The sequence below is a fragment of the Anomaloglossus baeobatrachus genome, chromosome 1, assembly GCF_048569485.1.
Source record: "Anomaloglossus baeobatrachus isolate aAnoBae1 chromosome 1, aAnoBae1.hap1, whole genome shotgun sequence".
Lineage (NCBI taxonomy): Eukaryota > Metazoa > Chordata > Amphibia > Anura > Aromobatidae > Anomaloglossus > Anomaloglossus baeobatrachus.
This window is the reverse complement of record NC_134353.1, coordinates 853,343,263-853,366,323: the sequence shown is the minus strand read 5'-3', so window position 1 is coordinate 853,366,323 and position 23,061 is coordinate 853,343,263. Positions and strand designations below refer to the sequence as shown.

General features: G+C 48.3%; 1 protein-coding gene across 2 annotated transcripts in view; it reads right to left on the bottom strand.

Annotated features, from left to right (window-relative positions):
* Positions 1–23,061, bottom strand: part of POLK (DNA polymerase kappa) — a 158,067-nt gene that overhangs the window by 30,477 nt on the left and 104,529 nt on the right. For both annotated transcript variants that reach the window (XM_075325483.1, XM_075325492.1), the window contains 3 exons: positions 10,523–10,689; positions 7,174–7,206; positions 3,874–3,970 (listed from right to left, as the gene is read on the bottom strand). In XM_075325483.1, the coding sequence (XP_075181598.1) occupies positions 3,874–3,970; positions 7,174–7,206; positions 10,523–10,689 (297 nt within the window). The remainder of the gene's footprint in view (positions 1–3,873; positions 3,971–7,173; positions 7,207–10,522; positions 10,690–23,061) is intronic.

Genomic DNA, 23,061 nt, shown 5'->3' with positions numbered 1-23,061 from the left:
TTGCCTTATTCTGTCTGTCTGTCTGTCATGCTCCAAAATTGTGTCCTTACGGTGACACAAAGCTGATTGGCCGCTGGGCTCGCCATGGCCCCGCCCCCCCACACGGATTGGACTCTTGCCCCGGCTCTCTGCAGGCCCTGCCCCCCTCACGCAATGCACGCTCGCTGTGGCCCAACTGACACGGAGCTCTGACTCCCAGGTGAGTACACACACACACACACATCAGATCACACTCACTCTCACACACACCTCACACACACATCACATCCACACACTCACAACATCCTAGGATATCGCTTGCTTCTCGGTGGCGATCCTGTGCTGTGAGCTTCCAGGACCTGCCGGAGGATCACATGACCAGAAGCATGTGGTATCTCCGGATGTTGTGAGTGTGAGCGCGTATGTGTAATATCGTCAATGTGTGTGTGCGTGAGTGTATGCGATCGGGTGTGTGTGAGTGTATGCGATCGGGTGGGTGTGTGTGAGTGTATGCGATCGGGTGGGTGTGAGTGTATGCGATCGGGTGGGTGGGTGTGAGTGTATGCGATCGGGTGGGTGGGTGTGAGTGTATACGGTCGGATCTGTGAGTGTCGGCAGAAGAGCACGGCGTGCTGGAGGAGGCTGGGAGGAGAGAGGCTGATCCTGGGGAAGGCTGGGAGGGGGGAGGCTGAGAGAAGAGAGGCTGATGTTGGAGGAGGCTGAGGCTGGGGTAGGCTGGGAGGAGAGAGGCTGATGCTGGGGACAGAAAAGGCTGATGCTGCGGGCACAGAGGCTGATGCTGCGGGCACAGAGGCTGATGCTGCAGGCAGCATGGGGGATGGAGCACTATGGGGGGTGCGCAGCATGGCGGATGGAGCTGAGGCTGGGGTAAGGCTGGGAGGAGAGAGGCTGATGCTAGGGACAGAAAAGGCTGATGCTGCGGGCACAGAGGCTGATGCTGCGGGCACAGAGGCTGATGCTGCGGGCAGCATGGAGGATGGAGCACTATGGGGAGTGCGCAGCATGGCGGATGGAGCACGTTTGGGAGTGCGCAGCATGGCGGATGGCGCACGTTTGGGAGTGCGCAGCATGGCGGATGGAGCACGTTTGGGAGTGCGCAGCATGGGAGATGGAGCACGATGGGGAATGCGCAGCATAGGGGATGGAGCACGTTTGGGAGTGCGCAGCATGGGAGATGGAGCACGATGGGGAATGCGCAGCATAGGGGATGGAGCACGATGGGGAATGTGCAGCATGGGGGATGGAGCACGATGGGGGGTGCGCAGCATGGGGGATGGAGCACGATGGGGGGTGCGCAGCATGGGGGATGGAGCACGATGGGGGGTGCGCAGCATGGGGGATGGAGCACGATGGGGGGTGCGCAGCTTGGGGAATGGAGCACGATGGGGGGTGCGCAGGATGGGGGATGGAGCACGATGGGAGGTGCACACCTCCCCCCAACACACACACACACGCGCACTGCACAACACACACACACTGGGAAACACAAACACCGCCCTACACAGACACCCACACACACAGACAACGCTGCACACACACAACACCCAACACACAAACACCGCGGCATACATAAATATACGCACATACCGCGCAACACACACACTGCACAAAACATACCTCCCCCAAAACACACACAAACCACGCAACACACACACACACAATGCTACAGACACACAGCGCTCCACAAACAACGCAACACACGCAACACACATACAACACCGCTCTCACCCCCCGCCACACCCAGACAACACCCAGAACATGTACAGCGCCCTACACAAACACTTGGTAACTACACACAACAACATCTATATATATATAACAAAAATCATACATGAACTACACAATACGTAAATTCTAGAATACCGATGCGTAGAATCGGGCCACCTTCTAGTTCTTTCATAAATGTCTTAAATGTTAGCAATAAGGTCCCTCAAGACTGCCACACGTGTCCTCCAGATTTCAGCCCAGTCTTGGGTTTGTAGAAAGGAGGATCGCTCTATAAAGGAGGCGTCTTGTCTATGATTTGGTTTACAGAAGGGTTCTGTTTAACACTAGAAGTCCCAGAAATTTCGAGCTCCCCCCTGAAGTCCCGAAAGAGGGTCAAATGAGCCTTAGTCCAAACTGAATAGCACTAACTAGAAACTAAATGGCTAAACTCAATGGAAAACAACAACCTCCTGTGGTGCGACAGTAATGGCCTCAATTACAGAACAAAAGACAATGATTATAGGATGTTAGCTAAAATCCTTCAGGTCATTCGACCCGTCTCTGGGTTCCAAAGGTAGAAATGTTAAATGACCCCTCTCTGGGACTTGCAGTGTTAAAGATGAGGTCTGTCTTGACATATATATATATGGGGAGGAAGGCCTGTATATACGGGGTTTAGATCTGGGCTCTTAAAATAAGGTATTTTAAGATTTTAGGTACATCGTTACACCACAACTTAATTAAAAAGGTTTGTCACAGCCTTAATATTGCTAATCTATCTCTAGACTCTGTCATCAATATCAGATTGGTTAAACAGAAGCCATTAAATTGTGTAGGGTGACGTGATATTTCCTTTCCACAGACAGTTTATATCTGGTCGCAGCCAATGCCGATAACAACGGACCGGTGGGGGTGCCAGGTGCCAGACCCCCATCAATTTGATTACCTATCCTACTGATTGGTCACCAATATGAAAGCAGTAGACCCCTTTATTGTCCTTCTTTATTAAAGTGCTTGTACACAGAAAAAAAAAACCTTATAATAGGGCTATGCTTACAGTGGGGCAAGTGGGTTTTTAGGCCTTTACTGCATGAGAATGCGGCCATTTGATCCTTTTAGGAAACTGTGGACAATAATTATATTATTCCTTCAAATATTGGCTTTTGATGACCTTACCTTTAAGGCTGCTACTAAAGAAGCTCCCAAGTAACAGCTCTTGTAGGTACAATCTCAAATCACATCCATTACGGTGTTACTATAGATGACGTTTCTCTGAAACTTCCTACCCGCAATATCTAATCACTTTGAGGTTTCCACATCTCTCCCTGATTGCAATGGAGTAACGAAGGCGTAAATGCAGTTTTCCAAATATGAAATAAAGATCGACAATTTATTGGGCAATGGCTTACTGTAGAGAGCTTTAACAATTTTACCTCCATATGGTCATGCGCTGTCCAGAACTGCACACGTGGATTACTACTGCGACGTCGGACTTTGTTGACATTGCAGAATATGGCAGGCAACCTGGTTTCTCTTATGTTCTCAGCTCTGCTAGGCATCGGCTGAGTTATTTCACGGCTTACAGACATGCAGGAGTTAATCATTTTTCGAGCAGAGTGAGCTCTTCTGAGAACCAGGTTGCTGATTACCTTCCACAGATGGTCTCTTCCTACTTAATGCTGGGGTGTGTAGTAGTAGACCACCGAAGATAGCATCACCGATCCCGGTCTCAGTGGTTCTCAGTTAATGGTGAACAACAGTTGCTTTGTTGAGTGGTGTGAACATTCCCCTGTTGTGAGTTATTCCCTACCCTTTTCTTTATTCCCAAAGTAAACATTTAGTCTCTCTCCTTTGTGTGTGAGTGCACTCTGTACGGGGTTTTGTTGTCCCTTGTCTATGTATTTTCTGTGGGGTTTTGTTACTGGGTTTCCGGCCTGCTCCCAGGGATGGGGGGATTAAGATCAGGGCTCTGACAGGAGATAGAGCCAGGTCAGGGACCTGGGCATCCCTACCTTTAAGGGTACCCCCGGACTGAGGGTAAGCATAGGGGCCCCAGTCTTAGGGCCAGCTTAGGAACCCCTGGTCTGTCAGTACCACGCCCGTGACACATACAATCACATCAGAGAACCAAGGCTTCAAGAAATTGTTTCACAAAGTTTTACAAACCTTTAATCCCTCCTTGTTGAGGTCTTCTGCAAGATCCTTACAAAGCTCCCGACACTGCTCATATTGTTCCTCGGCGGAACTCATTTCACTGAAGGTCCTGAAATTGGTCAGAATGGAAAAGATCATTTATTAGAGTTGCTGCATATGTAAAAATTCAACATAATAATATCTATAATAAAATAAATCTGACTGGTAAGAGTAGAAAGCAACATAAAGTTATCGCTTTACATCTAGGTCTAGCGGGTTAAGCCTATAGTCTGGACAAAAAGTTATGCAAATAGCCCAGTTCAAGACAAAAAAAAGCTGGCTGTCTAGGACCACCTATTGAAGGTAGCCACCCTACAAGTCAGTGTTGACTAGCTTTGCCTCACGCCTAAGGAGATTCAGCCCAACCAGAGTCTTCTTCAAAAAGAAAAGACCGCCAAAGACGGCAAGAAAGATTCTTCCTCTTGGAATGGTTTTACATCTATGAAACATCAAACCAAGAAATGTGATAAAAAAAACTGCTCATTTATGAATGATATATAAGTTGACTTAAGTACAAAAGAAATCAGAGATGTCTTAGGCTTTGTTCACACTAGAAAAGGGATTTTTCTCAAGAAATTTCTTATCTGAAAGATTAGCGCACTTGCGGTCAAAAAACGCACCAATAACGCACCGAAAACCGCATGCGTTTTTGGTGCGTTTTTTCCGCAGGTTGGTCCCTGCATTTTTTTTTACCATTATCTATGGAAAAAAATACAGGTACCTGCAGAAAAGAAGTGACATGCTCATTCTTTCTCTCAAGAAATTCTACAGAAAGAATGTTCTTGAGAAAAAAACGCATTGTACGCACAGCTAATTTTTTTTTCTATAGGTTTTGCTGGGGAATATCTGCAGAAAGGTTACAACCATTTTCTCAAGAAATTTCTGCATCAAAAACGCAAAAAAAAAAAAACGCGGATAAAAACGCAGTGTGTGAACAAGGCCTTAGTGCCGCTGCTGGTTATCACACAGACCAGTTCATTGACAATATTAGAGAAACCATAGCGCTCACTGGAGTAAAACAACATCTTCACACATAGAAGGGCTGGGAATTAACCCCCACTGACCTAAAATTAATGGCCAATTTACTACGAAAAGTCATCAATATGAAATTTGATATATCACAATATAAGGTAAATACATTATTAAATAGATTTTTTAAGCCTGGTCAGGCTGGAGTATTTTTTTTTTAAAAGCTATATATTTAAAAACCTGATATACAGCTGACCTGAAATAATGAAATGCTAACTTTAACATCAGGTGGGAAAATCCCCATAAAGGATGATACAGTCATTCTGACAAAGCTTCATTAGGTCTATACTATGAAGAAAAAGACATGGATCGCACATCCCAAAAATACAATGATCTAAAGCCGCTAGGCAAAAAATTAAATAGAACATGAGGTTCTTTTGTTACCATTCTGATCAGATTGTATTAAGCCCACTGCCACGTCACGGCAAACCTCTTGAGTGGGTCATTAGGTCTAAGATATCCATTTAAGGCCTCCTTCATACATCCGTGTCTCCGGTAGGTGTGACGTCCATTTTCACATGTACCGAAGACGCGGAAACACGTAGACCCATTAAAATCAACGGACAGTGTGTCTGTGTGAAGAACATGCGTGTCTGTGCGCTCCAAACAACGACACGTCAGTTTTCTGCAGGCAGCATGGGTGTCACACGGACCAAACACTGATGTGATCCATGTTACATCAGTGTGACACGTAGCGGGGGAAAACACCTCGGTTACTTACCGGTAGCCGGTTTTTCCAAAACCCATGACAGCACCCATATAATCACGTGGTGCTGTCATGGGTAAGGGGAAAACAGGTCACATAAAAATAAAGAATTTTTATACTTACCTGTCTCCGGCGCTGCTGTCTCTGCCTCTGCTGTTGCTTACAGGTTGCACTCATTATGCTCACTGCATAGTCACTGCACTCACCGCGGACTCGGAAGTAACAGCAGCGCTGGAGACAGGTAAGCGTACCAGCTCATGCTGTCTGTGTGCTATCCGAATATCACACAGATAACACACTGACAGCACACAGACACTTGCACACACATACACCACGGACTGCAAAATGTGTGAAGGTTACCTAAATATGTACCCAGTGTGCATTGGGAAATCCTATGACAAAGTTGTTTTTCAAGCCCAGACAACCTCATTTATGGAGCGGAAGGTTGGGAATTTGGGAGAAGAAACTTAGTAAATGACTATTGATTTGCACATCTGAATCTGATTTACCCATAATAGTACCCAGGAAGGATTATATGCAGACCTATGGAGGAATCACAGAGTATTTTAAGCTGCATCTAGTGAAATTAGGGTGTATAGTTTTAAGAATTTAGGGGGTTTGCCTTTTTCTTCGAAGGACCCCACATTGATAAACTGATCACAGGCAAACCCTCTGCTAATATAAACTGCAATCAGTTGTGTTTTGCATGAGACGTCCAATAAGAAAAATGAGCCCCCACTCAACTACTTGGGTGGTGCTCGGGAGCAAAAAAGTAAATCAATAGAAAGTATAAACTCCGGCACACAAATAGTGAAAAATATGACAGCGATATTATTTTAGGAATAAGTATCGGATAAATTCCAACGTTAACGTTTCGGCTCAGCCTGAGCCTTCCTCACAGAATATTAACACAAAGATGGTAGTAATGTGTCAATTGGCAAAATTACCGCTAAGATAGCTGTCTTGATGTCAGCTTGTGGGAAAGGAGGAAAGGGAGTGTGCCCGAGCTAATTATAAAGTGAAGCCTGGTGTAAGGAGAGCCCAGACAGCTATCTTTTTGCAGCGATTTTGCCAATTGACACGTTATTACCATCATTCTGATAATATTCCGTGAGTAAGGCTGAGCCGAAACGTTAACATTGGAATTTATCTGATACTTATTCCTAACATAAAATCGCTGTCATATTTTTCACTATTGGTGTGTCGGAGTTTATACTTTCTACTACATGAGACGTTGTCAGCAGGCTTTTAAGTTGTCTAGAGGCCAAATCAAGCATTACACAGGTCCCACTGTGAGGGTCCTCCAGAGGGAAAGGACCTTGGCTCACCAGATGATCCAGCTCTCTTAACTCAAAATTCCCTTACAGAGTTATTATATATTAGTTTGTAGACGAGAAACCCCCTATTGTCCATTATACAGTATATCCAGCACTGTCATCACATAAAGTGGTCTCACACCCACTAATGCATGCATTGTCATCAAATGAGACAGATCAGAAACAAGAATACAATTTTTTAAAAAAAAGGATCATCCGTACCTTTCTGTGCTCATGCTTTTTCTTTCTCCATCTCTGAACAAGAAAAAGAAAAAATATTTTTTTAAATACCCTTTAACAACTCATCAAATTTTTTTTAATATAGTCTACATTTTGGTGAGAATTGAGCTCTGTGGGGTCATCCTGAATAAAGCAAAGGTGTGTAGACTCCAGCTCTGCTCCTATCATTGTCTACAGGGCTGCCTTAGGCCTCCTTCACAAAGCCATGTCTCCAGTACGTGTGACGTCCGTTTCCACATGTACCGGAGACACGTAGACCCATTAAAATCAATGGGTTTGCTCACACATCCATGTTTTCTCAAGCACTGTGTGCAGCAGACGCATGTCCGTGTGCTCCACACAGCGACATGTCTGTTTTCTGCCAGCAGCACGGGTATCATAAGAACCGCACACAGATGTAATCCGTGTGACATGTACCAGAGAAAACACAGGTGACATAAAAATAAAGATTTTTTTTTTTTACTTGCCTGTCTCCGGCGTTGCTTCCTAGCCCGCTCATTATGCCTCATGCATATTCGCTGCACTGACCGTGGACCCACAAGTAACAGAAGCGCTGGAGACAGGTAAGTACAAATACAAGTTCTTGCTGCCTGTGTGCTATCCGGATGTCACACGGATAGCACAGGGACAGCCCACGGAACACATACACACGCACGCATAGATACGCACCTACACCACGGACCATGAAACACATGTTTTTATGCGAACGTGTGAAGGAGGCCTTAAAAAGACGAGAGCTGTACTCAGCTTGTCCAGCAGTTTCATCCATAGCTCAATGAATGGATCTGAGGCCTCGCATGCGCACCACTGCTCCAAGAAAGGGCTGCCGAGTCAGCACATGTGCTAGCATAGCCTGTCACCACCACCGCGTACCGACTGGATCGAGAGATCAGGGGACTGCATTCTGGAGATAGATGTAGGTCCCAAAGGTGGCAATCACCCATCTATTGGGCTCTTATGGCAGATCTTGTGGATAGTCCATAAAGTTTTCATAGATAACTCCCCGACAGTTTGATTGACAGCTCACTCTGTAGAACATCTGTGCAGCGCATCATAGCTCTTTAAGGCAGATCCTGTGGACAACCTATACATTTTCATTGTGAGACAACCCCTTAATGTGGAATTTCCAACTTAAACAAATGTGAATCTCCTATTAAAGAAAACCTATAATGTGGAAAAACTCTATTTACCTGCTGATATAAGGTTCATTTTAAGGTAAATAGTGTTACAATGCCGTCCGGCCGCTTAGGATGTGCATCTACCAGCTGGGGCCACTCACTGTCAGTCATAGGGGCATCAGCGATCAGCAATTACAGTCACTATGCTGTGAGCGGCATCTATAGGATTGAGAGCTGGCGTCTGCACAGTGAGCCATCAAACAAACTACCGGAGAGATATCTATTAGAACTTTACGATTTATCGGTAGGATCTGCCATAAAGATCTAATAGATGTTGAGTGCCCGCTTTGGGACCCACATCTATCTCCAAAAAGGGGGTTCCTGACTTCTCGTTCCAACTAATGCCTGACAGCAGTGATTAGCTATATAGTCGCATGTGTACCGGGTCTGCATGCCTGTCTTGAATGGAGTGGAGATGAATCTGTCACCACTAGTGATGAGCGAGCACTACCATGCTCGGGTGCTCAGTACTCGTAACTAGTGATGAACGGGCACTACCATGCTCGGGTGCTCTGTACACGTAACTAGTGATGAGCGGGCACTACCATGCTCGGGTGCTCTGTACACGTAACTAGTGATGAGCGAGCACTACCATGCTCAGATGCTCTGTACACGTAACTAGTGATGAGCGAGCACTACCATGCTCGGGTGCTCTGTACACGTAACTAGTGATGAGCGAGCACTACCATGCTCATGTGCTCGGTACTCGTAACTAGTGATGAGCGGGCACTACCATGCTCAGGTGCTCAGTACTCGTAACTAGTGATGAGCGGGCACTACCATGCTCAGGTGCTCAGTACTCGTAACTAGTGATGAGCGGGCACTACCATGCTTGGGTGCTTCGTATTCGTAACTAGTGATGAGCGAGCACTACCATGCTCAGATGCTCTGTACACGTAACTAGTGATGAGCGAGCACTACCATGCTCATGTGCTCGGTACTCGTAACTAGTGATGAGCGGGCACTACCATGCTTGGGTGCTCCGTATTCGTAACTAGTGATGAGCGAGCACTACCATGCTCAGATGCTCTGTACACGTAACTAGTGATGAGCGAGCACTACCATGCTCATGTGCTCGGTACTCGTAACTAGTGATGAGCGGGCACTACCATGCTTGGGTGCTTCGTATTCGTAACTAGTGATGAGCAAGAACTACCATGCTCACTTATTATTATTATTATTATACTCAGTACTCATAAATAGTGATAAGCGGGCACCATGCTCAGGTGCTCGGAACTTGTAACTAGTGATGAGTGGGCACTACCATGCTCAGTACTCCTAACTAGTAATGAGTGGAAACTACCATGCTCTGTACTCCTAACCAGCAGTTGAATGGTCGAATGGAGACGACTCAAGTACCCAAGTACAATGAAAGCCAATGGGGGACTCAGGCATTTTTCCAGGAAATCTTCCGGGAAAATGCTCGAGTTCCCCATTGACTTCCATTATACTCAGGTATAGATTTGAAGGTCCATGTACCCATGGATAATTGCTCCTGCTGCTAAAAAGAGATATTTCCAATATTAACATTTTTATTAGATAGTTGTCATTTATGGCTGCAAGATTGGGTTTCATTTTTCTAAAAAATAAAAACAAAAACCTATCCTCTTATGTGTGACATCACGGTGATGAATCATATATGAATAGGAAAACGGGTTTAAGCCGCGCTGAAAAACCACTGGTGCAGGATTAATAAAGAAGTTTCTTTTTTATTACAGCATTTCCAACGCGTTTCAGAGACTGGAACCGTCTCCTTCCTCAGGGAAAAAAGAAATCATCAATCAATGATTTCTTTTTTCCCTGAGGAAGGAGACGGTTCCAGTCTCTGAAACGCGTTGGAAATGCTGTAATAAAAAAGAAACTTCTTTATTAATCCTGCACCAGTGGTTTTTCAGCGCGGCTTAAACCCGTTTTCCTATTCATATATGATTTTTGCTGTTTCACGGGGCCGCTGCTTTCTAACCAAGCTGACACTCACATGCGATTTCAGGAGTTGTGACTGGCACAACCTGATCAGGTGAGTGTTACCATAACTTTCTGTCGTTTCTGGTTTATCGGATAAGACCCTATTTGCGCCTTCTGTCTCCCCACCTCTAGCACTTATATCACGGTGATGAATGAGATCTACGCCCACCATAAGCACATCCACTCACCTTTCTATGCGCGTTGACCCCAGACCCAGAGAAATGTGCAGAAAGTTGTGCCAGGATATGTCAGAGAACAAGAGTGAGAGCAGCGCCCTCTGCTGGTGAAGGTCGGTACACGTCGTAATTCCCAGCGCTCGTAACATTTTCTCGGTGACTTTCCCTATGCCTGGAACCTGCAGCAATAAACACAATTATCAGTAACACTATACAGAGAGCTGGCAGCACTACATCGGGTGTAGCACAATGTTACTGCTGACAAGCACAATATCTTCCAAGCGCTGATTTGTTAAAGCTTGCTGTGTTTTCTTACCAGGCAGAAAGAATAATTTGGGTTTTATTACCATTCATTACTATGTGTGCCAGGAACACACGATGCGCTGCGGGCTACAAAATATGTGTCTGTGTGTAACGGGAGGGGATCTCATGATAACATATAAACAATCTGCCCTAATCCATCTTCATGGCTCCAATATAAAGTGAAAAATTATGATGACCCGACACTTGGCAAACATTTAGCGTGGGTCTTTTCATAACAAATATAAGATACAGTGAACCTCCTACAAATCCTGTAGTGCAGACGTTTTCATTCTGCTAGGTGGGCTCTGGGTTAGACACCATCTAAGGCAGGGGTCTCAAACTCAGCTGGGTGCATGGGCCGCATATAGAAAAAAGAAAATTGAGGGGGGCCGCATTATTTGCAGGACAAAGTGAACATTTTTAATGAATCCATGTTTTTTTTTCTATACATCTTGGATCACCTTTTTACACATTTTTCGCTTGTTTATTGTAACAAACATGCACTTTTTGTTAAGTTTATATACAGAAAAGCATTTTTAATGTAAAAAAAAAAGTCATGCTTTAGGATTTTTTATTTTTTTTTTACATTTTATCACCTTCTTGTAATTATTTTACAATTAGCAGCATCATATAGTAATCTTAGCCAACATCTTGTAGTAATGTGCCCATGCTGCAGTAATGTCCCCATCCGTGTGCCTTGTAGTAAGGTGCTCATCCTTGTGGTATTGTGCCCAGTAGTATTCTGCCCATCCTTGTAGTATGTGCCCAGTAGTATAGTGCCCATCCTTGTGCCCTGTAGTATTGTGCCCAGTAATATTGTTCCAATCCTTGTAGTATTGTGCCCATCCTTGTAGTATTGTGCCCAGTAATATTGTGCCCATCCTTGTAGTATTGTGCCCAGTAATATTGTGCCCATCCTTGTAGTATTGTGCCCATCCTTGTAGTATTGAGCCCATCCTTGTAGTATTGAGCCCATCCTTGTAGTATTGAGCCCATCCTTGTAGTATTGTGCTCATCCTTGTAGTATTGTGCTCATCCTTGTAGTATTGTGCTCATCCTTGTAGTATTGTGCTCTGTAGTATTCTGCCCATCCCCGTAGTATTGTGGCCATCCCCGTACTATTCTGCCCATCCCCGTACTATTCTGCCCATCCCCGTACTATTCTGCCCATCCCCGTACTATTCTGCCCATCCATTGCTGCGGCTGCAAACCTCAGCTGTACCTTGGCTGGTTTTGTAAAATGGAGGGGATCCCAAGCTAATTTTTTAAATTATTTGGAAACATAATTTAAAAAAAACAACAAAAAAACGGTGTGGGGTACCCCCCAATGTTTCCAAAATTAGCCAAGGGACAGACAGCTGTCAAATAATACCAATAATACCAGGGTTGGATGCCAGTTGTCAATTCACAGCTGGCATCAACACCACGTTACCCCGTTTGCCACCACACCAAGGTGATGAGAAAAGCACAGTACAGCTCCAGAAATTGCTCATGTAATAGATGCTCAACTTCTGGTGTAACTTAACTGGAGGCTTCTATTTTTAGGCTGGGAAGGGCCACATTACCATGGCCCTTAGCTCACTAAAAATATCAGCCTCCAGTTGTCTGCTGTCTCTTGACTGGTTTTGAAGAAAAAAAAAAAAAAGAAAAAGGGGAAACAGGGGGGAACCCTGCACTTTATTTTAAATTTTATTTTTTCAAAAAGTTTTAAAAAAGAATTTTGTTTACTTACCGTAAATTCTTTTTCTTATAGTTCCGTATTGGGAGACCCAGACCATGAGTGTTTAGCTTCTGCCTCCGGAGGACACACAAAGTACTACACTAAAAAGTGTAGCTCCTCCCTCTGAGCTTATACACCCCCTGGTGAGCAGACCCAGCCAGTTTAGTGCAAAAGCTGAAGGAGAATAGCCACCCACAAGTAGAACAGAGCAAGAGCCGGAACAACCGGAGACTCTGTCCACGACAACAGCCGGTGAGAACACGCGGAACAAGAAAAAATTGCCAACAGGCAACAGGGAGGGTGCTGGGTCTCCCAATACGGAACTATAAGAAAAAGAATTTACGGTAAGTAAACAAAATTCTCTTTTTCTTTATCGTTCCTTTGGGAGACCCAGACCATGGGACGTTCCAAAGCAGTCCCTGGGTGGGAAATAAACAGAATAAACTAAGAAGTAGGCAGAACCTAACTTCACAAATGGGCGACAGCCGCCTGAAGGATGCGTCTGCCCAAGCTCGCATCTGCCGAAGCATGAGCATGCACTTGGTAGTGCTTCGAAAAGGAATGCAGGCTAGTCCAAGTGGCAGCCTGACAGACTTGTTGAGCCGTAGCCTGGTGCCTAAAAGCCCAAGAGGCACCAACAGCTCTGGTCGAATGTGCCTTGATCCCCGGCGGGGGAGGCACCTGAGTACTCTGGTAGGCGTCCGAAATGGTCGATCTAATCCAACGGGCTAAGGTCGGCTTAGAAGCAGAGAGACCCTTGCGCCGACCTGTGGTTAGCACAAAAAGAGAAGTGCACCGCCTAAGAGCAGCGGTGCGAGACACATAGATCCGGAGAGCACGCACCAGATCCAGAGTATGCAGCGCTTTTTCAAAGCGATGAACAGGAGCCGGACAAAAGGAAGGTAGGGTAATGTCCTGGTTAAGGTGGAAAGGAGAGACCACCTTAGGAAGAAAGTCCGGAGTCGGACGGAGAACCACCTTGTCTTGATGAAAAACCAAAAAAGGTGACTCCGAAGAGAGCGCAGCCAAATCAGAGACTCTCCTGAGGGAAGTAATGGCCACTAGAAAGGCCACTTTCTGTGAAAGACGATACAAGGAAACTTTCCTAAGAGGCTCAAAGGGGGGGTTTCTGCAAAACCGTGAGAACCAAATTAAGGTCCCAGGGATCCAAAGGCCGCCGGTAAGGCGGAATGATGTGAGACGCGCCCTGCATGAAGGTGCGGACCTGAGCCAGCCGAGCGAGACGCCGCTGGAACAGAACAGACAGAGCTGAGACTTGTCCCTTGAGAGAGTTGAGGGACAGACCTAGCTGCAGACCGGACTGTAGAAAAGACAGAAGGGTCGGCACGGAGAAAGGCCAAGGAGGATGGTCGGTAGAGCGACACCAGGATAGGAAAATTCTCCAAGTCCTGTGATAGATCTTAGCGGAGGAAGACTTACGGGCCAGAGTCATAGTGGAGATGACTTCAGGAAGAATACCAGAAGCCGTCAAAATCCAGGACTCAAGAGCCACGCCGTCAATTTGAGAGCCGCAGAATTCGGGCGGAAAAACGGACCTTGCGAGAGAAGGTCTGGATGGTCCGGGAGGTGCCACGGCATCTCTACGGACAGATGGAGCAGGTCTGGATACCAAGCTCGCCTGGGCCAGTCCGGTGCAATGAGGATGACTCGACGGCCCTCCATTCTGATCTTGCGCAGGACTCTGGGCAAGAGAGCTAGAGGGGGAAACACTTAGGACAGACGAAACTGGGACCAGTCTTGAACCAGAGCGTCCGCGGCGAATGCCTGAGGATCGTGGGAGCGAGCCACGTAAACAGGAACTTTGTTGTTGTGACGGGATGCCATTAGGTCCACGTCCGGAGTGCCCCATTTGCGGCAGATTGACTGAAACACTGCCGGGTGCAGGGACCACTCGCCACTGTCCACGGTTTGACGGCTGAGATAATCTGCCTCCCAGTTTTCCACGCCTGGGATGTGGACTGCGGATATGGTGGACTTGGAGTCCTCCACCCATTGAAGGATGCGTTGTACCTCCAACATTGCCAGGCGGCTGCGTGTCCCGCCTTGGTGATTGATGTAGGCAACCGCTGTCGCGTTGTCTGACTGGACTCGAATGTGCTTGCCCGCCAACAGGTGGTGAAAAGCTAGAAGCACGGCTCTGGTTTCCAGCACATTGATTGAAAGGGCTGACTCGGACAGAGACCAAGTGCCCTGCGCTCTGTGGTGGAGACATACCGCTCCCCAGCCGGATAGACTGGCATCCGTGGTGAGGATCACCCAGGACGGGGCCAGAAAGGAGCGCCCCTGGGACAGAGAGAGGGGCCGAAGCCACCACTGAAGAGAGCTCCTGGTCTGTGGCGACAGAGCCACTAGCCTGTGTAAGGAGGAAGGCCGCTTATCCCAACAGCGGAGAATGTCCAGCTGCAGGGGGCGCAAATGGAACTGGGCAAAGGGGACAGCTTCCATTGAGCCACCATTTGACCCAGGACCTGCATCAGACGCCTGAGGGTATAACGGCGGGGCCTCAGCAGAGAGCGCACTGCCAGTTGGAGGGACTGCTGTTTGACTAAGGGCAACTTCACAAGTGCCGGCAAAGTCTCGAACTGCATCCCTAGGTACGTGAGACTCTGGGTCAGAGTCAGAGTGGATTTGGGAAGATTGACCAGCCACCCGAATTGGGCTAGAGTGGCGAGAGTGAGCGAGACACTCCGCTGACAGTCTGCGCTGGATGAAGCCTTGACTAGAAGGTCGTCCAGGTAAGGGATCACTGCCAACCCCTGTAGGTGCAGAACCGCAATCACTGCAGCCATGACCTTGGTGAATACCCGAGGGGCTGTGGCCAACCCGAAGGGGAGAGCCACAAATTGGAAATGATCTTCTCCGATTGCAAAACGTAACCAATGCTGGTGTGAGACTGCAATTGGCACATGGAGATAGGCATCTCTGATGTCGATGGACGCCAGGAAATCCCCTTGGGTCATTGAGGCAATGACTGATCGCAGAGACTCCATGCGAAAGTGCCGCACCTGAACATGCTTGTTGAGAAGCTTGAGATCCAGGATGGGCCGGAAAGTACCGTCCTTTTTAGGGACTAGGAAGAGATTTGAGTAGAAACCTCTGAACTGTTCCCGGGCGGGCACCGGTACAATTACTCCGTTGGCCTGCAAGGATGCCACGGCCTGTGAGAAGGCGGCGGCCTTGGAGCGGGGGGGGGGGGGGGTTGAGAGAAAAAATCTGTGTGGCGGACTGGAAGAAAATTCTATCCTGTAGCCGTGGGAGATGATATCTCTCACCCACTGATCGGAGACGTGTTGAAACCAAGCATCGCCAAAGTGGGAGAGCCTGCCACCGACCAAGGACGTTGCTGGAGCAGGCAGATAGTCACGAGGAGGCTGCCTTAGTGGCAGCACCTCCTGCCGTCTTCTGTGGACGTGCTTTTGGGCGCCAGTTGGATTTCTGGTCCTTGGCTGAGTTAGTGGACGAGGCCGAGGGCTTAGAGGACGACCAGTTGGAGGAACGAAAGGAGCGAAACCTCGACTGATTCCTACCCTAGGCAGGTTTCCTGGCTTTGGTTTGTGGCATGGAAGTACTCTTCCCGCCAGTAGCTTCCTTAATAATTTCATCCAGCTGTTCTCCGAACAGCCGGGACCCAGCAAAAGGGAGCCCAGCAAGGTACTTTTTTGAAGAAACATCTGCCTTCCACTCTCGAAGCCACAAGATCCTGCGGATAGCGAGGGAATTAGCCGAAGCCACCGCAGTGCGGTGAGAAGCCTCCAGCATGGCAGACATGGCATAGGATGAAAAAGCTGAAGCTTGGGAAGTCAAGGCAACCATTTCGGGCATAGATTCCCTGGTGAGGGAATGCATCTCCTCTAGAGAAGCAAAGATGGCTTTGAGGGCCCACACTGCTGCAAAAGTCGGGGAAAACGAGGCCCCCGCCGCTTCATATACGGATTTGGCCAGAAGGTCAATCTGGCGGTCAGTGGAATCCTTAAGGGAGGTGCCATCAGCCACCGACACAACAGTCCGGGCTGAGAGCCTAGACACCGGGGGGTCTACCTTTGGGGACTGAGCCCACTCCTTGACCACCTCAGGTGGAAAGGGAAAACGGTCATCAGAACCACGCTTCGAGAAGCGTTTGTCAGGACAGGCCCTGGGCTTGGACACAGAGGCCTGAAAACTGGAGTGGTTAACCCCTTCAGCCCCCGGGCACTTTCCGTTTTTGCATTTTTGTTTTTTGCTCCCCTTCTTCCGAGAGGCGTAACTTTTTTATTTTTCCATCAATCTTGCCATATGAGGGCTTGTTTTTTGCGGGACGAGTTGTACTTTTAAATGAAACCATAAGTTTTACCATATAGTGTACTGGAAAACGGCAAAAAAATTCCAAGTGCGGAAAAATTGCAAAAAAAGTGGGATTGTACAATAGTTTTTGGGATATTTTATTCACAGTGTTCACTATATGGTAAAACTGATGTGTGGGTATGATGCCTCAGGTCGGTGCGAGTTTATAGACACCAAACATGTATAGGTTTACTTGTATCTAAAGGGTTAAAAAAAATTCACAAGCTTGTCCGAAAAAAGTGGCGCACGTTTTGCGCCATTTTCCAAAACCCGTAGCGTTCTCATTTTTCAGGATCTGAGGCTCAGTGATGGCTTATTTTTTGCGTCTTGACCTGACGTTCTTAACGGTACCATTTTTGCGCAGATGCTACGTTTTGATCGCCTGTTATTGCATTTTGCGCAAAATTTGCGGCGACCAAAAAACGTAATTTTGGCGTTTGGAATTTTTTTGCCGCTACGCCGTTTACTGATCAGATTCATTGATTTTATATTTTGATAGATCGGGCATTTCTGAACGCAGCGATACCAAATAAGTGTGTATTTTTTATTTTTTTAACCCTTTAATTTTCAATGGGGTGAAAGGGGGGTGATTTGAACTTTTAGGTTTTTTTATTTTTTTTTAATTTTTTAAAACTTTTTTTTTTACTTTTTTTTTTTTATTTTATTAGTCCCCCTAGGGGGCTATTGCGATCAGCAATCCGATCGCTTTGCACAATCTGCAGATCTCAGCTACAGAGCTGAGAACTGCAGATTTGCTGCTTCACTTTCAATGCCGGCTGTATTCCGGCATTGAGAGGAAGTGACTCATGTTAGCCACAGGCGTCATCACATGACCCTGTGCTACCATGGCAACCGCCGAAAGTCACGTGATCATGTCACGTGACTTCCGGCGGGGGCGGGGTAAGTCACTGTCATGGCGGCGCCCATATACATATCGCTGCCAAGACTTTGGCAGCGAAATGTAAGGGGTTAATGGCCGCGGGTGGAAGAGATTCCACCCGCGGCTAGCAGGCACACATATCAGCTGTTGATAACAGCTGATATGTGCGCGTCTCGCCGCCGCCTGCCGGCGGCAGGGGGCGGGGCTTACCGGAACACGATCCATGACGTATCTAGTACGTCATGGGTCGTTAAGGGGTTAAAGAACACACTCTTTGCCCTCTTAGGCGAGGTAAACTGGTGCTTTTCTGCCAAAGAGGGTTGCTCCTCTGATACTGGCGGATTAAGATCCAGAACAGAATTAATGGAAGCAATCAAGTCACTAAGATCTGAGTCACTTTCGGACAGATCAATGGGGTACATGGAGTTAGCCTCCGAGCCCCCTGTAAAGGCATCCTCCTCATCCTGCGAGTCCGCTCTTGAATCAGAGCCGCGGGAGGACGAGGGAGAGGGAACCCTGCGTCTCCTCTTAGGAGGACGGGGTCTGGGACCAGATGATGAATCCTCTGTGAGCTCCGGTCCTGAGAGAGCCCTAGCAGCAGAGGCACCCTGTGAGGGGGAGTGATGCATATTCAGCAAAGTCCTGGACAGAAGTCCCATGGACTCAGCAAAAGACTGGGAGATAGACCTAGAAAAGGATTCTACCCAGGCCGGGGGTTCAGCCACAGGTGCAGGAGCAGCCTGAGAGACCACTGGGGGAGAGGCTCCAGGCTGTGGCACTGCCAAGCTAGAGCAGGCATCACAATGTGGATAGGTGCTCGGTTCAGGCAGCAGGAGCTTACATGCAGAGCATACAGAGTAAAGCTTTGGAGCCTTGCTCCTCGTGTGAGACATGCTGCTGGAGTGGGGGCTCTGCCAGAGAATGAACCCCAGAGAGTATATCAGAGGTCCACAACCAGAGCCGGTTGTGGCTTACCAGACCGCTGTGCTGTGTAGAGCGGTGTTGTGTGCCCTCCAGATCCCGAAGCCTGGACCCCCAAACACAGCACCTCAGCAGGGATGCAGAACGCAGACCAACGCTGAGAGAACTCTGAGAAAATGGCCGCCGGAGCGAAGAGAGGGGGCGGGACTTGCATAAAGAGCGGGATCTGGAGAGCCATAGAGACCTACAGGGGAGGAGACACGCACAGCAGTGGGGAGTGTCCCTCCCCTGTGCAGAACGGCCGCCGGGAGGAGCCGCGCTGTCCCTCTGCATGAGTGACATGCTAGGACAGTGAAACGAAACTAGGCCTCCGGCGAAGCCGGGGCCTAAATTTGAGCGGCGAGGCCGACGCGCAGGCACCATCGGCGCGGTTCTCGGGCGACAGCTAGAGAACCCGCCGGAAATGTCAGAAAATACAATAAGCACACTCTCCCCCAACAATAAAGCACAGGGACCCCCAAATATAAACGTCTCAGGTACTTAGCTGCTGAGACGCAGGGCCATGTCCCTGGGGATAAGTGCTCCGGTCCAGCAGGGTCCTGAAGGGCTGCGGATGGAGACCGGTCTCCTGCCAGGCATGGAGACCGTGCTGGCTCCCACTTCAAGCCAGAGCCCAGGAGGGATGGTGAAGGAGCACGGCATGTAAGGCTCCAGCCTAGGAAATCAACCTTACAACACCGCCGACACAGTGGGGTGAGAAGGGACATGCCGGGGGTCCAGACGTGGACCCCCAGTTCTTCAAACTCATTCTAAAAGGGAAAAATCATATGAGAATGCATGTGTGGTTGTATGCCTCCTGAACACAAAGCGATAAACTGGCTGGGTCTGCTCACCAGGGAGTGTATAAGCTCAGAGGGAGGAGCTACACTTTTTAGTGTAGTACTTTGTGTGTCCTCCGGAGGCAGAAGCTAAACACCCATGGTCTGGGTCTCCCAAAGGAACGATAAAGAAAATTAGTGTCAGATCACCTTTATTGTACAAAACCAGCCAAGTTACAGCTGACAGCTGGGGGTTGCAGCCCACAGCTTCTGCTGTACCTGTGCTGGTTATGAAAATTAGGGGGAACCTAACAATTTTTCTACTGAAATGATTTGTTAACTCTGCTAAATTGCTGTACAAGATATATCTTGCTCTCTCTACCATTTATCTAGCTTTGCACTACTTTTGCACATAAAAACCCATTGATTTCAGTATCATCTGTTTTTTTTTCCATTACCGGTCACATGGATGTCACACAGATGCCATCCGTATGGTCCATATTTGACCTGTCCTGCTGGAAAAACTGAATTGTATCCTTGTGACTCACCCGGACACACAGTCGTTTCACAGGGACACATGGTCGGTGTGAAAACACGGAGGTGTGAAGATCTCTATTGACTTGAGTTAGTATGCATGTGTCTTCGGTATGTGTGAAAACGGATACCATAAGGGGTACTTCTCACATAGCGAGATCGCTGCTGAGTCACAGGTTTTGTGACGTACCAGTGACCTCATCAGCGATCTCGCTGTGTGTGACACTAAGCAGCGACCTGGCCCCTGCTGTGAAATCGCTGATCGTTACACACTGTTCAGGTTCATTTTTTGGTTGTCGGGCTGCCGCAGGACAACACTTATCGGCGTGTTTGACACCTTACCCAACGACCTCGTTCGTGACTCACGTAGGCATGCATCTTCGTTGTTTTCTACGCCCTCTCTGTTCCGATTGGTGATCACCACTCCGTTCGGATTGGCCGCTTCCACCCTCTGTTCTGGCTTGTAGATCGCAATACATTTCAGAGGGCTGAATTCACTTGTCCCGGACCGCGTGTAGCAGCAGATCGTAATACAGTCCATTCTGCATCGGGACTGTAGGATGGACAAGGATGGAGAAGGATGGAAGCGCTATTATGTTGCCTTCTCTAAAGGCAAGGTCGCCCAGTAAAAACGAAGTTACGACCACCAATCGGAGCAGAGGGTGCGCGAAAAGGGCAATGTAGATGCACGCCTATGTTACTAATCAAGATTTTAATCGTGCTATGTGACAAGGTCCCAGTGACTGCCGTGTCGTTGCTGCGTCGTTGGGAAGATCTGACTGTTTGACAGCTCACTAGCGACCACGTAGCGACGTACCAGCGATCCTGACCAGGTCGTATCGTGGTCGGAATTGCTGGTACGTCGTTTAGTGAGACGGTACCCTAAGTGTGGGAGGCACGTTGGTGTGAAGGAGGCCTAAGGCTGTTTGTACACAATGCAGTTTTTGCAGTAGTTTTCAGAAAACTCAGGAAAGAAGGGAATTTTGTTACTTACCGTAAATTCCTTTTCGTCTAGCTCCTATTGGGAGACCCAGACGATTGGGTGTATAGCACTGCCTCCGGAGGCCACACAAAGCAACTACACCAAAAAGTGTAAGGCCCCTCCCCTTCTGGCTATACACCCCCAGTGGGATCACTGGCTCACCAGTTTTAGTGCAAAAGCAAGAAGGAGGAAAGCCAATAACTGGTTTAAACAAATTCACTCCGAGTAACATCGGAGAACTGAAAACCGTTCAACATGAACAACATGTGTACCCGCAAACAAACCAAAAATCCCGAAGGACAACAGGGCGGGTGCTGGGTCTCCCAATAGGAGCTAGAAGAAAAGGAATTTACGGTAAGTAACAAAATTCCCTTCTTCTTCGGCGCTCCATTGGGAGACCCAGACGATTGGGACGTCCAAAAGCTGTCCCTGGGTGGGTAAAGAATACCTCATGTTAGAGCTGCAAGACAGCCCTCCCCTATAGGGAGGCAACTGCCACCTGCAGGACTCTTCTACCTAGGCTGGCGTCCGCCGAAGCATAGGTATGCACCTGATAATGTTTGGGTGAAAGTGTGCAGACTCGACCAGGTAGCTGCCTGGCACACCTGTTGAGCCGTAGCCTGGTGTCGCAATGCCCAGGACGCACCCACGGCTCTGGTAGAATGGGCCTTCAGCCCTGATGGAACCGGAAGCCCAGCAGAACGGTAGGCTTCAAGAATTGGTTCTTTGATCCATCGAGCCAGGGTGGCCTTAGAAGCCTGCGACCCTTTGCGCTTACCAGCGACAAGGACGAAGAGTGCATCCGAACGGCGCAAGGGCGCCGTGCGGGAAATGTAGATTCTGAGTGCTCTCACCAGATCTAACAAATGTAAATTCTTCTCATACTGATGAACTGCATGAGGACAAAACGAAGGCAAAGAGATATCCTGATTAAGATGAAAAGAGGATACCACCTTCGGGGAGAAACTCCTGAATGGGGCGCAGCACTACCTTGTCCTGGTGGAAGACCAGGAAGGGAGCCTTGGATGACAGCGCTGCCAGCTCAGACACTCTCCGAAGAGATGTGATCGCTACCAGAAAAGCCACTTTCTGTGATAGTCTAGAAAGTGAAACCTCCCTCAGAGGCTCGAAGGGCGGCTTCTGGAGGGCAACTAGTACCCTGTTCAGATCCCATGGATCTAACGGCCGCTTGTACGGGGGTACGATATGGCAAACCCCCTGTAGGAACGTGCGCACCTTAGGAAGGCGTGCCAAACGCCTCTGAAAAAAGACGGATAGCGCCGAGACCTGACCTTTAAGGGAGCCGAGCGACAAACCTTTTTCTAACCCAGATTGCAGGAAAGAAAGAAAGGTAGGCAATGCAAATGGCCAGGGAGACACTCCCTGAGCAGAGCACCAGGATAAGAATATCCTCCACGTTCTGTGGTAGATCTTAGCGGACGTGGGCTTCCTAGCCTGTCTCATGGTGGCAACGACCCCTTGGGATAATCCTGAAGACGCTAGGATCCAGGACTCAATTGAAGTGGGCGCAGATGAAACTGCGCAAACGGAACCGCCTCCATTGCCGCCACCATCTTCCCGAGGAAGTGCATGAGGCGTCTTAAGGAGTGCGACTGACTTTGAAGGAGAGCCTGCACCCCAGTCTGTAGAGACCGCTGCTTGTCCAGCGGAAGCTTCACTATCGCTGAGAGAGTATGAAACTCCATGCCAAGATACGTTAGTGATTGGGTCGGTGACAGATTTGACTTTGAGAAGTTGATGATCCACCCGAACGTCTGGAGAGTCTCCAGTGCGACAGTCAAGCTGAGTTGGCATGCCTCTTGAGAGGGTGCCTTGACCAGTAGATCGTCCAAGTAAGGGATCACAGAGTGTCCCTGAGAGTGCAAGACTGCTACCACTGCCGCCATGATCTTGGTGAACACCCGTGGGGCTGTCGCCAGACCAAATGGCAGAGCTACGAACTGAAGATGGTCGTCTCCTATCACGAAGCGTAGAAAGCGTTGGTGCTCTGTAGCAATCGGCACGTGGAGATAAGCATCCTTGATGTCTATT